The sequence below is a fragment of the Phaethon aethereus genome (genome assembly GCF_964289735.1).
Source record: "Phaethon aethereus genome assembly, chromosome: Z".
NCBI classification, from domain to species: Eukaryota; Metazoa; Chordata; class Aves; order Phaethontiformes; family Phaethontidae; genus Phaethon; species Phaethon aethereus.
In genome coordinates, this window is record NC_138577.1 from 3,503,028 (window position 1) to 3,519,174 (window position 16,147).

General features: G+C 49.9%; 1 protein-coding gene across 1 annotated transcript in view; it reads left to right on the plus strand.

The window, feature by feature from the left end:
* Window positions 1–5,258: 5,258 nt before the first annotated feature.
* The window catches only part of LOC309415844 (unconventional myosin-Vb-like), a gene marked incomplete at its 3' end in the record, with an annotated part of 151,388 nt that continues 140,499 nt past the window's right edge, over window positions 5,259–16,147 (plus strand). Inside the window, exon 1 of the mRNA XM_082013501.1 lies at window positions 5,259–6,198. Within this exon, the coding sequence (XP_081869627.1) occupies window positions 6,172–6,198 (27 nt within the window). The 5' untranslated portion in view covers window positions 5,259–6,171. The remainder of the gene's footprint in view (window positions 6,199–16,147) is intronic.

Below are 16,147 nucleotides of genomic sequence, written 5' to 3' on the forward strand. Positions count from 1 at the left end.
TCCTTTAAAATCTGCACAGATTTGTAGAAGAGTTTCATCAAACTTCTATTAAAATGCCTTTCAAACTGCAAATATTTGCAAAATCTTTTTTGCATTTAGACAGAAAGTACTTGGTGACTCATCTTCATTTTCCTTGTTAAATATAAAACTATGAATCTGTTACTATGAGATGGACACTAAAGGGCTGATATTGCTTTGCTGTGGAATATCAGAGTCCCAAAGCTAGTGTGTGAGGCCTCTGCTTGCACAGAATAAATTGCGCGGGACTGGAGTTGTTATTTTTGTGCAAAAAGGGTGGTGATTTATCATTTTGATGGCAACTCTTCCTCTTTGGACTGCCTTGGATTGCCACCAATGTCATAGTTTGAACACATAGAACGTGGAGGCTGGAGCACCAACCACATTTTAAGACAGAGCAACACAAAATGTGGCCAGATGTCAACAGGAAGGTCTCAGAAGGGTTTTGGTGGTGGGGAGAAGGGACACCTCCTCACTGCTCTCTCAGCTCCGCGTGTTAATGGCCAGGTTGCCCTTTATGCAGGAGGAGCAGTGAGTGACACCAGGAGGACTGGTGGGAGCAATCCAGCTTCTCCCCATGGCATTGCCCTCGACCAGCTCCCTGGTATGTAGGCCATTGGTTTTTCCTCTGTCCTTTTCAGAAGAGGGGAGTGAAGAATCCATTTACAACCTTGTATCCTTTCTTGCTCATGGACTTTGTGGCATTTGGAAAAGTTTTATCTTCTTTCTTGCATTTTTTCCATCCGAGTCTTTGCTGCTGCTTATTTGCAGATGTTTTTCTCTCTTCCTTCAGCTTTTCGGCTTCTAAAATCTTTCTTCCAGCCCTGCTTTTCCACCCTTGTCTTCTCCAACTTCTACCCCTCACTGAGACTTTCCTCTACCTTCTTTCTCCTCATCTTTTGTGTGTTTGGCTCCCTGTTGGCAAGCACCAGGACTCTTTTGTGCATAGAGAAACTGGTACATGGCTGGGATCAGAGCCCAGCAGCCCCAGCTCCCAGGCCTCTTGGAATGAATTTGGTATAAACTGCCTGCAAAGTCACCTCCTCAGTTTAAAGTGGACACCAAGTTGACAAAGGCTTTTTGTCTGTGGAGGAAGCTGTACAGCTCTTTGTAAAGGTAGATATGTATTAATCTGAAACAGTATCGGTGATCTTAGCAGAGCAACTCAGCTAGTCACAGGTGTAAATGGTGGAAGAACCTAGCCCTAAGATATTGCCCTGCTGAGGAGCAGAGGAGTGTGGTGGGGTTTCATCCTTGCTTGCAGACGAAACTTCTCTGAGAGCAGCTTCCTGAGACAGCAGATGGAAGAGGGACAAGTTCAGCAGCTGTTACCATGCAGACAGGTGACTAGGGAGAGCAGAGCCTCTTCATGTCTTGTTCCTTGAGGCACAGGTATCCACACAGGGTCTGTCTCCTACAGACATCGAGAAAGGAAACATTCATAAATGTAAAAACATAGCAAACTGCAGAGGAGGGTTGTTAGTCGGGATGTCTACCCCTTACGCAGCACTTCTCAGCAGCCATCTCCAAGGCCCTACAGAGGACATCAGAGCTGCTCCTCCTATTTTGCAGGTGGGAAAGGCCATCTCAGATAATGGAAGTAGTTTCATCAGTCCAGAGAGCTCAGGTAGTCATAGGTCTCTGCTCTCACCACTGGGTCACATTGGCAGAATGATTAAGAGATTAACTTCCTGATCTGCATGGATTCCTGGTGCAGCCCTGTGCAAGCAGCACAGATTTTTCTTTACTATTGTGATCTCTCTTTGAAAAATTACCATAATAGCACATTCGCAATTCCAGGATTAATTAAAGTGTGTTATTAAAGGCTGTGACACTGTTGTTGGGTACACCCAATATATGAGAGACAAAAAAATACCATACTGGTGAGCTCGGTGAATTTGAGGCATCCAGAAGCATAATAATTAAAAAAAAAAAACCAACCAAAAAAAAACTTAGAAGAGGTGGTCAGAGCTATCAAATGTTTATAAAGTGTCTGAGCTCCTGCTCCTGGAGGCAAAATTCCTCAATTAACGTGAAGTCTGCACAAAAACTAAAAGATCGGATTGGAAGAGGTTTGCCTTCAGCAGAAATGAATTCCCATGGGCTAACGGGTAACCAAACTCTTCTGAGAGAAAAGTTGGGGCTGATGAACATGTTGCTGGGGCCGACCCCTTTGCTGCTGAGTGCTTTGAAGACTTCAGGTGGGTCTAGAAGAAGGGGTAAGGTTCATACTAGGCTGCTGAGCGGCTGGGTCAGCAGACTCCTTTAAAAGCATCTTCTCGATGCCTCTAACAGTCAGATGAGTGATGCAGCAAGAATGATTTTCTGTGTCAAGACTGAAGAGATTCCTTAATCCTATTGATTTCCATCCTCTCCCAGTTCCTTTGATGTCCTCACAGTAAACTGGGTAAATAGGGTGAGGACTAGCGCATGCTTCAATGAGTGGTCATGCCTTTGCCTCCCTCCAACCAATTCTCATGTCAGATTTGTGAACTGCAGCACCAGCAGGCAAATAACTAGCAAAACGGATCCAAAATTGTGGCTTACAAGTCCCGAGAACCTCAGGAGCGTTAGCTACTACTTATGTGCATGGTATTTTCCCTGAGTGTTCAAGGGATCGTGGAGCCAAACCATCTATTAAATCAGGAGTGCAGCAACATTGCTGGTAAGTGAAGCAGCCCGGTCCACGGCTGGGTGACCTCTCCCTGCACCAGGGGTGTGAGCAACCCAAAAATGAAACCACTGGCACCTAAGAACCAGGCAGTTACAGCCTCTCCATTTATACAAGTACTACAGCTTTGCAAAATATGCTTTCCTCTACTTTTTTATTAAATTTTTCACATTGACAGAAGAGCAGAGGGGTGAAGCGTATCGGTGACTTGCCTGTGGCAGAACTGGGAACGGCTGTCCCCCATAACATCTTCCCTGGGTTTAAACCCCCAGCACTTGCCAAGATTTTAAGACTTTTCTGCACCCATCGGTCTGCTCAGAAGGACTTTTACATTGAGCCCGGGACATCCCACAGTGCTGCTTTTGGGCACGCGTGAGGTGTTGAGCATGGTGACGGCTTGCTCCCCGGGGCCGGGCTGCAAGGCTGCTGGCGCTGTGAGAGTGCCTTTGGGCTGGAGGCTCACTGCAAAGCTACATCCAGAATCGGTTTTATTTGCAGGAAGATCCTTCTCTGTTAATTATTATTTTAACACAGGTAGGAACACTTGCTGCAGAACTGGCTAGTGCAACCATGCGCAGCGTATGGTGACACCGCAGCCCCAGCCAGACCTGAGGACTGTGCCCACATGTAGCACGTGGTGACTTCTGCATGGCCCAGAAGGCAGGAAGTCCGGATTCGAGGTCTTTGGGACAACTCTGCATGCAGAAATTCAGGACCTGGGGTTGTATTTAGCAACAGTCAGCTCTGTCCTGATGACATTTGGAGCTGTCAGAATTGATGCTCCCTATTTTTGCATTACCTGCTACCGTGCCGCACACAGGCGGTGTCACTGCAAGAGACACCCAGCAAAAGCACAAACCTTTCCCTGCAAACCTTAATACACACCCAGGGAGTTTAAACTACTTTGAACTGTGCAGATATTGCCCCTAATTTTGAGGAATAAGGCTGACTCAGCTCTTGTTTTATCCCTGGCCACCTCCCCTCTCAGCAGTACATCCTGCTCCAAAGTATTTCCCCAGAGGATTTCAGGTTATATGTGTTAATAACGCTGCTCTTGTGTCGAAATTCAACACTGTAACTATAGTTTGGGGGTCAGGGGATTTCACTGCAGAAATGCTGCTTTCTCCTGCCGGTCTGAATTCAATGGCAAACTTGCCTTTGCTCCTCTAACCTAAACAAAACCCCAAAGGTGATACAGAACGATGGGGTACCGGTTGGAGAGCAGGTAACTCCGCTCTGAAGCTCCAGCGCTGGCCCCAGCACCCTGCCTGCCTGGCCGAGCACTCCAGAGCCCCTTTCCCAGCCAGCTCGCTGCTCCGTGCCATCATCTGTCCGTCCGTCCGTCCTTGAGGTCTCTGTGTGTTGTTGCAGTACAGGGACAAGGCTGGGACCTGTGAGCATTTGGGAGAGCAGGCACATCAACACCCGTCCTGTCCTTGCGAGGAAGCCACTGGCTCTGCTCAGAGGGGGGGAAAAAATGGGTTTTGGTGAAAATGGTTAATTTTCACCTCTAAGTGCCTTCGATGTAAATGCAAAAGGTGGTACTGCAAAATGCTATTTTAAGAGCCAATGCTCGTTAAATATTATGATCAATACAAGTTTTGATTTGCAAATGGAAAAAAGCTTCTGTCTCCTGAAAGGGACAATTTCCAGCAACTCAGTACTTAGGTCACACTTCAGGGATTTTGTAGGTATTTGGGGTTTTTTAATTTCTAGTTTTAATTAAAAGTTTTAGATTAGGATAAATTTGATGGAAAATCACCGACGGCACCAGCTGGTATTTGCTGGGACCGGCTGTGCTTTGCCTCTGGGCTGTCACTGCTCCCCAGGCTTCACTGAAACCTTTGCTCCCGATCGTGCCTGTGCTTCAGATTTTGTTTCCAACAGTTGATTTAATAAAAGGAGAGGAACAAGTTTTGTTTGCCCGACAAAGATATGTTGGAGGCTCTGCAGAGATTACGCTGGCAAATGTGTTACCCAGCATAACTTCTAGATATGGTGCAGGTTTTTCTCCCCTTCTTTGCTCCTTTCCTAAACTTTCCCTGGAGCCACCTGCAATTTATTTGGATTCACCAAGGACACCAGAGCTGGCAAAGAGAGATATCTGTGATGCTGGCTGTCCTCCCACCAAATCGGCGCTGCTCCTTGCCAGGTTTTGGAGGGGGACTAAGGGAAAAGATGCCAAAGGGGGGGGTAGCTTCACCACCCCCCCACCCCCCCCCGGCCAAGGGACGAGGAACAGAGGGTGAGATGCCACCGGCGATCGCTTTAAAGAAAGGCTGTGGGTGCCCTGAGAGCGGCACAGCCCGAAACCACGGGAAGAGGGATCCCCGCTCACAGAGTAAACAACTGTGGCAGAGAATAAGCGCATTTTCTGCCTGCTTAGTTAATATGCAAAATACCTTGAATGCTAATGAACAGCAGTAGTGATTAATTAGGGATACTTTGCATTTGCACCATCCTTCTCGGGCTCGAAAGTGCCTTGTAAGTATGAATTGAAGGACGGGTGCTTCCAGGGGGTGGAAGGAGGCAGTGTGGACACGGACCGACAGGCTGAGGACAATTTTTGGCCGTTTCTGCCGAAGAAACAATTCCTGACACCGGCGTAGGACACAGCGACACGCAAGCAGAGCCCAGGCGCACAGCGTGGGCGGTGGGAACCCAAACCGACCTCCAGGCAGGAGAAGACAGAGAAAACCCCTCTCTGGTGCGTTTTTTGAAGGAATTTCCAGTGGGCTTACGTGGGCACCGCCGCTCGCCCCAGCGACAGCCGCGTCCTGGCGCAGAACGCTCCGGTAAAGCCATTCCTTGCGTCCCGGTAGACGGGCGATCCCCAACGGCTGGTGGGGACGGCAGAGCCTGGAACCGCCCAGGATCACCCGCCTGGGCCTTGATTACCCTCCCTCTAAAAGGGGAGGAAAAACCCCAAACGCAGGTGTAGTACGGTGTGCTTCAGCGGCTCCCTCCCGCTGCCCGGAGCTGGGGGAGATCCTGGGGACTCCCGGGAGGCGAAGAAAAAATAATCTACAAAAAGGTGTTTAAAAAAAAAAAAACCAACAAACAAACCGACGCAAGCAGTGAGGCAAAACGCTGCTCCCCTCACAGAGCCCGGCTGGCAGAGGGGGCGGCGAGGTCCTCGGACGCCGGGCCGAGCCGAACAGAACCGAAGTCAGCCGAGTCCAGCCGAGCCGAACAGAACCGAACTCGGCCGAGTCCAGCCGAGCCGACCCGAACTCAGCCGAGCCGAGCCCGGCCGCACCGCCCCATACCTGAGCGGGGCGCGGTGGAGGCGGGGCGGTGCTGCCTCCTCCTCCTCCTCCTGCCCCCCCCCGCCACCGCGCCTCTCCCTTCCCTGCGCCCCGGCCGGCGGCGGGTGTAAAGGTCGGTCCTTTTGTCCGTCTTTCTGTCCGGCGGTCGGTCCGGCGGCGCCGCTGGCTGCCTGCCGGCCCCATGCCCCGCGCCTAGCGCCGCCCGCCTCGGCCATGTCCGCCGCGCAGCTCTACACCAAGGTGAGCGGGGCGAGGGCGTGGAGGAGGAGTGTGGGGGGTGTCTTCCTTGTATTTTGTGGGGAGATTGTTTCCCAGTCGTGGAGGGGATCCGCAACTTCCCACGCAGAACCCCGCGGGACGGCGCCCGCCAGGTGCCCGGGGAGCGGCGGGGACCCCCCACCCGCGCACCGCCTCACCCGTCGGTACCGGGACGGGTGTCCCCCCCCGGGGGGTGAGCGACCTCCCCCGCGGGGTCTCGCTGCCCGGGTGAACCGACAGGGCTGGTTTTCTGGAGGGAAAGGGAAACTTCGCCCGTGGGTCTGGGTAGCGGCCTCGTCCTTCGTGGAGTCTGTCACCAGAGCGGCTGACGCGCAGCCAAAACACGCTCAGCTTCCCAAACCCCTCACAGAATAATTTTAAATTTTTTTTCCTCATATTCCTAAACCACCAGGGTGGAGGGAGAGTTAAAAAAAATCCCAGTCCTTACAACTGCCGTGACTAACCGAGTCGCTGCTCAGCTGCCCGCTTTCCAGCGTCCTTTCTGTTCTGCAACTCCCGAATAAACCCCTCGGCGGGGTACGGCCAAACGCGCCCGCTTCCTCATGGCAGGCGGGGAAGGTAACATGGCTGATGGCCTCGCTGGGTGCCACGCAGCCGGCGCTTGGTGTGTCGGCGGGGCGGCAGCCGGCCGCCCTCCCTGTCGCTTCCCGGAGAGACACCCAGATTTCCTCAGGGAAAAAGTGGCTGTTGTGACAATGGGAAGCTCGAATGGTGATTTTTAAGAGGAGACTGGGGTCTAGGTAAGATACGACTTTTTAAAAATTATTTTCTGGCTGTGGGATACTCGGGGTGCAGGGTATTCTCACTCCTTGGCCAAAGAGGGCTGTGGATGCACCCCGTGTGTTTTGGGGGTTTCTGCCCCCTTCCCAGCGAGAGGTTTGTGTCCGGAGAGATCTTTGCTGATTGACTTGGCCTGACGAAAGAGCTCCTCGCAGGCAGCGGGAGATCTGCCCGGTACGGAGCGATAACTGATGGGGAGGGAGCCCTCTCCCTGTGCTCAGCATCTTCCCGAGGCTGCTCGGGAGTGCTGCGGGCAGCCAGGATCTGGGGAATGTGCCTAGTAAAAGCCGTCGATAACGCTAGGCAGGGGCTCATCGAGAAAAGTGCTTGGCTTCAGAATGGTTTTTGCTGAAAGACTGTAAAGTGCCAGCATCATCTACTGTAATAATGAGAATTTTAGTGTTTTAAATTCTTCCTGTGACCGTGGTCAGTGTGGAGATGTTGCCAGACTGGCACCAGCCCTCTCAAGGAACCACTTTTTATCTCTGTGCTAGTCTCCTGGGCTTAACTTTGCTGCAGATTTCTGCTTCTGTAACTCATTTTGCAGAGAGCTTTTATGTAATATTGGGGGGTTGCCACTTCTTTTTTTTTTTTTTTTTTTCACCATTGATATCAAATGGATGCAGGATGAAGTGTGAATCTGGTGTCTCCTCCTTTGAACCCGTGGGAATTTTAAGAAGCTCTCCTGGATTGAGCGGGGCTGTCTGTGAGTGGGCTGGCCTCTGTCCTTCTCGGGAGCGCTTCAAAAACAAAGTCTCAGGTTTGGAAAACCTTTTTCCCTTGGCAAAATCTGAAGGGAAGCACAAGGAAAGCCATGGCTAAACTGCTCTGACATGCCGACCGCAGCATCTTGTTGGGCGAGTGTGTGGATGCGATGGCAAGCATCCCCGGGGAGGAGGGAGGCTGGCTGCAAGCGCCGTGTTATCCGTATCTATGGGCTGGTTATAACAACCAGTTAATTGATTCTTAACTTGATGATCAGGTAATTAACCTGCGTCGTGTTTTTATGCTAACTTGCTTAGGTTTATACTCCTGTTCATCTGTTGAATGGGTATAAGATGCCTGCTGGGCATTGCTTGTGACCCTGTTGCTGGGACCCTTCGATGAGGCACCTGGGACGTGATGGGGATTTGGTGACAATCTGTGCATGTGATTAGTTTTTAATTTATTTTTAATAACAAAGATTCTTGATGAGAGCTGATGTTTCAGCACTGTCCCTTCTGCTGGTGTCCGTCTGTCTTGCGAGGGGACATTTTAGGGACAGAGCTGGTGTGGTAGGTGTTGGGGTCATGGATGATGCCTTGAACCCATATGGGTCATCTCTGGGGCTGAGTGCCGGTCTTGTGAAATTTAGGACTGTCCTGCTGGGTCATCTTCTGTGTGGGGCCTCTGTGCTGGCTTTGGGCTTTGAAGCAGCAGGAAAATATTTCCTGGGACTTTGAGTATATAAGAAAAAGAGCAAAGAAGGCTTTAAAAAACACAACGCACCCAACAGCCTTAAGATGCTGAGCCTGAGAGGGCGAGCTGCTGATGGAGGTCCCCAAGATGAAGCAGATGTGTTGGTTAGCCTGCCCTTGGAAAGCGTTAAGGAGGGTCCCGGTGCTTGCTTGCACATCACCTCTGTGCGGATGTGGGTGTTCGACCCCGTGGCCTGTAGCTCCGCTGGGCACTTGTAGCTCGTATATGATACGGTAGAGGCCTCCAAGAGCACGCTGGGGAGAAGACAACCTGCTGCGGAGGGCTGCCCTGCCCTGAGCAGTTGGGTGTTGATGCATCCTCCATACATGGCTACCTGAAGGGGTGTTAATGGAGTAACATGGGAGCCATCAGAGGAAACGGGAGGTAAAAGCATGGGAGAGCTTCAGTGGGGTGTTAGGGTTCAGGAGATGACTTTCCAAGCGCAGCGGTGGGGCCTCCTGGATAACCTTGTGGTCGCACTGGGGGTGAGGCTTTTTGAGGGAGGATGCGCAGGGACGGAAGGTGGATGATCCAGCTCGCTGTCTTACTAAAAGCCTATCGCTCCGAGTGTTGTATTAGCAGAGCCGCAATGGTACCTCCCTTGGAGTCCTTCCTCCTCCTGGTTGAACTAGGGTGGGAGAAACTGCTGGGGAGCTGCTTCGGAGCAGCTGAGCAGGACTTCTCAGGTCCTCCCACCTCTCCTTTCCACTGGGCTGTAATGGGAGCTGCTGTGTGTTGTGTAAAGAGCCCTTAACTTCCACTTGATGCTTGCAGAAGATCTCCTGGTATCTTGTGGGACCCATAGTATTTTCTTGGTGCTTAAGTTCATGCTTGTTAAGCCATGCCAATGAATTTGCTGTGTTAGACTCGGTGCTGGTCCTGAGGAGCACTTAAACTGGAGAGGAACCCATCCTGGAAACACCAGCAGCTGTTAAGTTGATGGTAGAGGCCCTCTCCATGTGATGTCTTACCTGTGCCCCTTTAAGTGCACGGATGACTGGTGTTTAATAGCCCCCATCAAACAAGATAATTAACAGCTGTGCCTAATTGTGAGCATGTGAGTAGTTCCAAAACTGCATCAGCCTTCAAGCATGTAGGACTCCACTTGGGTAAATAGTTATGGGGAGACATTATAATATTCTCACTCCCGACGCAGAACCTGGGGACTTTGGCATTATCTGGCTGTGGATTTGTACTTTGTTGCAGAAAAAAACCTGAATTCAGTGCTATTTGCATCCTAGCAGAAGAGGAGCTGTATGGTAAAGGGTGAAGACCTGGTCCTGGAGCCCCTGGCACCAGTGGGTGCGAGAGGAGTAGGGGAGCAGGGGCATCGAGGACTGCCGCTTGCAAAAACCCTGTTCCAGATGGAGAACTGGTGGAGCCTTGCCTAACCTCTGTACAGCCTGGTTACTCTGTGCAAACGTCTTTCTAAGGCTGCCTGGGGCTGGACCTGCTCCTGCCACGTCCCCAGGGTCGCAGCTGGGCAGGGGGGTTGCTCAAACCCTATCGAGCCGAAGCAGGAGGCAGAGCAGCTCCCCGCAAGCGATGCTCTTTCCTTCCTCTTCAGCCGGAGCCCTCCAAAGAAACCTGTTGCTGATGCAGCTAAACCACAGCCAGGGTGACTGCAGTCCAGTCCCTGTAAGCCTGAGCAGATGCCAGTGTGGCTCTGTAATGAGAGAACGCGGATGCTCTGCTCCTCTGGGCTGGGTGCTGGGCGGGATGGAGGACGTCGCTCCTGGAAGATGCTGTCTCCAGCAACGGTTTGATTTGCAGCGTTAAACTGGAGATTAGACTTGTTTGGGTGACTAGCCGTTGTTATTATAAGGGGAAGCTTTTCATATTACTAAAACAAATGTAATTGCTTTTGCTTCTGGATGTTCTGCTCTCTTAAAGATACTTCTTAAAATATGTTAATTTAAGTGTAGCCTCTGAGCCTAATGCAAAATAGTGCTTCTGCCAGGCGAGGGAATAAGCTGTGCCCTTCTGCTCCTGGGATGTTGTGCAGCTTGAGATATGCTCATCGGAAGGTTTGCAAGTTCTGGATGAGTAAGAAACCAGGGTATTTCTTTTCCTTTTTTTTTTTCTTCCCATTGTGCAAAGTGACGGTTATTTGCCAAGTGTTTTTTAATAGATGATAGAACTTAATGCATTAAAAAATCCTCTTCTGATGGCTAGTGTTGGGTGTAGAAAACTCTCTGGCTTTCACTTAAAGTTGTTGTATTAACTAAAGTAGCTGGAATGAATTGGTGGTTTCTGACCCAGGGGAGAAACTTTTCAAAAGTGAATAAATATTGCCAGGATGATCACCTGCTGATTGAGTCAATGGATTGGCATAAACCTTCTGGTATGAAGCCTTTCTGAAAATGATTTATCCTTCAAGGCTCGGGGAATATTCATCTGCAGTGGGTGCCTCTGTGCTGGTTTGGGGTTGAGGAGCAGCTGGGAAGGAGAGAGAAGATCTTTTGTGTATTATGTAGAAAAAAAATCTGGGAATAAGTGTGGGGGGACAGGGAAGGTTTGGGGTTCGGTCCTGGGATATCTGCAGGCCCTCTGCTGCAGAGCTCCTGAACTCCTGCCTCTGCTGTTTGCAGCCGCTGTTAGGAAAAGCAGGTTGTACTTGAAGGTTTTGGGTGTTTTTTTTTTTTCTTCTTTAGATTATGAAAACGTGTCTGGGTCATGCCACAAAGGGCAGGGTCAGCTCAGAGGTCATGCTGGGATTGTTTAAAGATGCGGCCATCTTGCTGAGGGAGCTGGATCCATTAGCATCCCCAGTCTCCTCCCGATTCCGCTTCATTATTGAGCTGCAGTCGAGAGGAAAATCATTGAAATGTAAAATATGATTGTTCCAGCTGGCTTTCTGCAGCTGGAGAGCAATGCCAAGGGCACGGCCACCTCCGCAGCAGCTTGGGGTCCTCCTTGGCTTCCCCAGGATGGCATGGAGGAGAGAAAAGCAGAGACAAACTTGGGAGTTTAAATACCACTCAGTTGACTGGTTATATGGCCTTGAGTAGATGCAAGGTAGACAAGAGATGAGTGCTGGTGGCTTTGTCGGCATTTGCCTCTCTCAATGGGCAGGAGATGGCTGGAGTTCTCCCCGTGCTCCTTGTGCATGGATGTCCTGCTGCAGGGCATGCCACGCCAAGGGCTTTGCGCTGGAAAAATAACCACATTTTTGTTTTTCTCGATGCAATTTTTCATCTTAGTTGTACATCTAATAACACCTGTGCTGGTGTTAGAGGAGAGCCACTGAGATAAGTAACATGGAACTCGGGGCACGTGCTGGGACACAGCCCCGGGGAATGACTCTGGCAGGGCTTAATCAGCTTGAGTTCTGCTTTATGCCCTTGTGCTGGTTGGCATAAGTCAACTCGCCTTTTGTAAAAATTATTTTTAAGAATTCCTGTCCTGATACTGTTTTAAGGGTGTGAAATTTGTGGGGGAAGTCCCAATGCGCACAAGCCCAAGTTGCAGCGATTTGCTGGGTTAACTCCAGGGTGAAGGATAGAAACCTGGGGACGGCAGCGAGTCCGGAGCCCGAGGCAGCATGTGTCTTGTGGGGTGGGATGAGTTGGTCCTACCCTTTTTTACCCAAAGGAAGGAGTTTAACCGAGGCTATTTGTCACAGGCAGCCTGGCTGCTGTTGAGGAATGTATTTACGATGGAGGATTTTTGCTTCATTATTCCCCTCTGCTGCCAATAACCAGGTGTAGAAAATAATAACCGTGAACATGTGCATTCCTTCTGATGACCAAGAAAGAAGGCTACATGTGCTTGTATTTCAAATATACATATATATTTGAAGCTGATCTCAGTCACCGTAGTGCGATGTGGTTTTAGGCATATTGGACTTTTAATTTACATGACAATTAGTCTGTAGCCCTGGCCAAAAAAGGAGGAGTAGCGTACCCTTAATGTGATAGTTGTCTGGGAAGGAAACCACAGTAGCCTGGCTTCAGTGTGAAGGTGGACTTTGGACCTTCTGAGTTAGTTGGTGGTGTAATAAATAGCAGGTAGCATAGGTGAAGCTCTGAGTCGGGTTTTTTGTGGTGTTATTGTCTGCTCTTTGACCCGTTCTGCAAACAGAAACAGTTTTGTGTCAGTTAAAGGAATAACAGTGTGAACTATAATTCAGGTCAGGAAAATGACTGCTTTTATTGCAGCAAAATCTCAAGCTTTGGCAGACACCTGAAATGTTTGCAAAACATTTGTGGTGAAGAATTTGTTATTTATCAAAACTCAAAAAAGTTCCCTGTGAGCTTTTTGCGTCTTGAGTTGGTTGTGCAAAGGAATTGCCCTCTTATTACTCTGACCCACTGTAAGACACATCATGTGGGGTTGGGTTGGGTTTTGGCTTAGCCTGGTCCTGCAGAACTGAGCAGAGTGAAACCCACCCAGAGATGGTGGCAGGGCTGGGGAGGTCCAGGACTTGGTGGGTGACGGGCTTCACATAGCTTTCCTCATTTGAACACTCTTTAATGTGATGCCCACGTCATCGTAAACTCATCGCTTTACTAATGAGGCTATTAAGGATTTGGTATTTCAGCTCTTTGCCTTTCCTGTGGTATCCAGAGGGTTTGGAGAGGAACATCCCTACGGGGAGAGCCTGCAGCCTGGAAATGTGACCTTTTCTCCAGCTGTGCTTTCCTTTTGTTCTTGATTTGTCTGTGTCCAAAGTCTTCTCCAGCCAGCTGAAACCTATGAGTCATGGAAATGGGTTAAATGTGTCAAAGGCTGGACTATAGGACTACAAGAACTATAAGCAACATAGGTCTATAAGCCCTTGCTATAAGGAATATAAGCCCTTAATTGCAGGATATGGACCCAAACCCGTGGCTTGGTGCAGGGTGGTGGGATGGTGGTATAGCTCCTCTAGCAGCATGTGCTCCTGACCTGCCGTGCCACCATCGTTCACCACTTTTAAATGAATCATACTTGATTTTGTATGTATTTATTTTCTCTTCCACAAGCAGTTTTTTAGTACAGGCTTTTAGTCCCCTGCACTTGTTCATATGAAGCTGGGGGTGCTGTTAGGACATTCAGACCCTGCTCTGGCAATTACAGCAGATCACCAATGATACAGTGTCACACGCCTTGCAGCCCTCCCCAACTCTACTTATGGTGCAGGGCAGTTGCAGGATACGCTGGCCATGTCCTCCTTAATGCACAGCCATCACCTCCTTCTTCAGTCCATGTTTCATATTCTCATATGGGCACTGGTGGTTTTGTACTGACTGGGTGACCAATGTTGGTGTGCTCCAGGTGTTTGGTGCTAACATGGCCCGGCTCTTTCATGGGAGATGTGTGCTGTGTCCATGTGTCTGTCCTGCCTGTTGGCTGTTCCTGTTGGCTCTCATCCATCCTTCTGCCCGTGAGTCTCTTGTTTGCCACGTGCTTCCAACTTAGCTCTTCCCTGAGAAAAGTCCTCTCCATGCTTGAGGTTGACCATCCCTTTCAGCTCATGACCACTTCCCGCTCTGCTGAACCATGGACAGCTCCAAGGGGCTGGTGGGTTCCACAAAGGGACACATTTCCCTTTTTGGCTCCATTGATGTGCAGAGCCAGTGCTTAAACCCAGCTAATCCATGCCCTCACCCTTCCCATGAGTCATCACCCAATCTGCCTTATGATAGTCCCACCGAGGTGTGAGGTGCTGGTAGGATGTGCTAACCACCATTTACGGGACTGTTGGGAGCAGGATGTGTTGTGGATGAGTCACGGTCACTACTTTTCAAAATGACATGTTACATCTTGGGGATGTGTCCTAGCGAGTCACTGCTCTTCAAAGAAAAAAGACCCTTAATACATTTAAAGATTGCTTTTAAAAATCATGAGGGACAGTGATGGGAATGTCTGGTTTCTTCTGAAAGACCTGCAGGGTTGATTTCAGGTGGTTCACGCAAAGCTCCAGCTGCCAAATCCCTGAGCAGGCTGGACATGAGCAGGCAGCTGCGGCTGCTGACATGTGTCTTAGCAAATGAGTGTCAAAAACCATTAAAAAAAATTAAAATAAAAAAATCTGATCCCCATGCCTGCCATGAAGCTAGTCCTTGGTGCTATGCCCCAAGTGAGCAGAAAGTCGGCGTAAGCATATCTCAAGGCAGCGAGTGGATGTAGAGATACTGAGATGATGGAAGCTATAATTTTCAGTCTAATTAAGCTGACTAACTCCCTCATGGATTTATGCTTCTTAATTACCTTGAGTTCTGATAACATGGGTGCTGTGGGTATTGCTGTTTTTTGGGCAGTGAGTGTGATGTCCAGCTGGGGTGGAGGAACAATACCCACGGAGGACTTTAGGGATGGTGTGGGTCTCAGTCAAGAACATGTAACCTCCTGGTGGAGTGAGGATGAAGAGCTGGAGGTGGCTTTCACATGGCAGTACTGGACTACTGTGGTCTTGGGTTGGTCCCGCATCTCCTGGTAGGACCATGTGTCCTGTTCTAGAGACAAGGGGGAAGTGCAGGAGAAGAAGATCCAGCTCCAGACCACACAGACCTCAGCGGGAGGTAGATGTGCGCATACTGGTGCGGCGCTCACCAGCCCTTCCCACAGTCATGGAGTGCCTGTTTCTTGCCCAGCTGATGCCCACCTTCACCACCATGTTCAGTGGTAAGAAATAAAATAATGAAGGGAAGGAAATGAAAGACCAAGTGCCACTCATCTAGCGCTTGGTTGGTGTCTTGTGTTGCCTTGCTGTCCCTTTGCTTTCCTGTCTCTACGTGGCATTGTAAGAAGTCCCTTCTCTGCTGGGATAGACTGTGAACACCTGCACTGCCATCTTGTAGTTAATGGTACCAACAAGACATGTTTTGGTGGAAGCAAGACCTTTAACACCACTAAAAAGCTCTTCTGGAAGACCTGTCTGCACAGGGTGTGAACATCTCAGCGGGGGGCTGCTGGAGAGCTGTCCTCGCCGGGGTGTCTGCAGGGACTTCCCTACTCCCAATATTTGGGTTTTCACCCTTAGATTCTAGTGTTGCAGAGATGCAATTTGCTTTTCCTCTCCTGTCTGGCCGTGACACGCTGAAGTGCGTCTGGGGACGTGGTGTTTGTGGCCCTGTGGCTTTCAAAGGAACGAGGCCCTTGGGTGAGGGACTTTGCTTTCAAGCTGGACCTGCCCTTGGCTCTCCTGCAGTACGTTTCATGACCTTGGACATTACAAAGATCCTGTCCAGAGAGATAGGAAGACCATGGCTTGCTTCTGCAGACCCTAGAAATGCCAGGTTTGAAATCTCTTGCTCTGCTTTCTTTCTGCTTCTTTTCTTTATTATTTTCCTTTCTAAAGCCTTCGTTTTTGTTTGGATCCTGCCCCAGCGAGGTGATAACTCGTTCCTCCATGTGCAGAGTGGCGAGATGAATGCTTATGCTTCGTCTGCCCTGCCGTGGAGGATGGGGGCAGAGCTCTTGAATAAAATACTTCCTTGGTTAAAAGAAAAAAACAAAACAGGAGGCGAAAAAGAAAAAAAAAAAAAAATCTGAATTCCAGAAAATATTGATGCTTGAGGCTAAAGGACTGGTGCTTTGGGTGCAACTGGTGGCAGGAATGGCTGTGGATTTCAGCCTCCCAGTGCTGCTGCCGCCGGTCGGGGGGTGATTTCTGCCGCCCGGCCCCTCGCCGGTCGCCGGAGCTGCTTTGAAGCCTCATGCGCTCTCGCCGTGCCAAAATAAACTT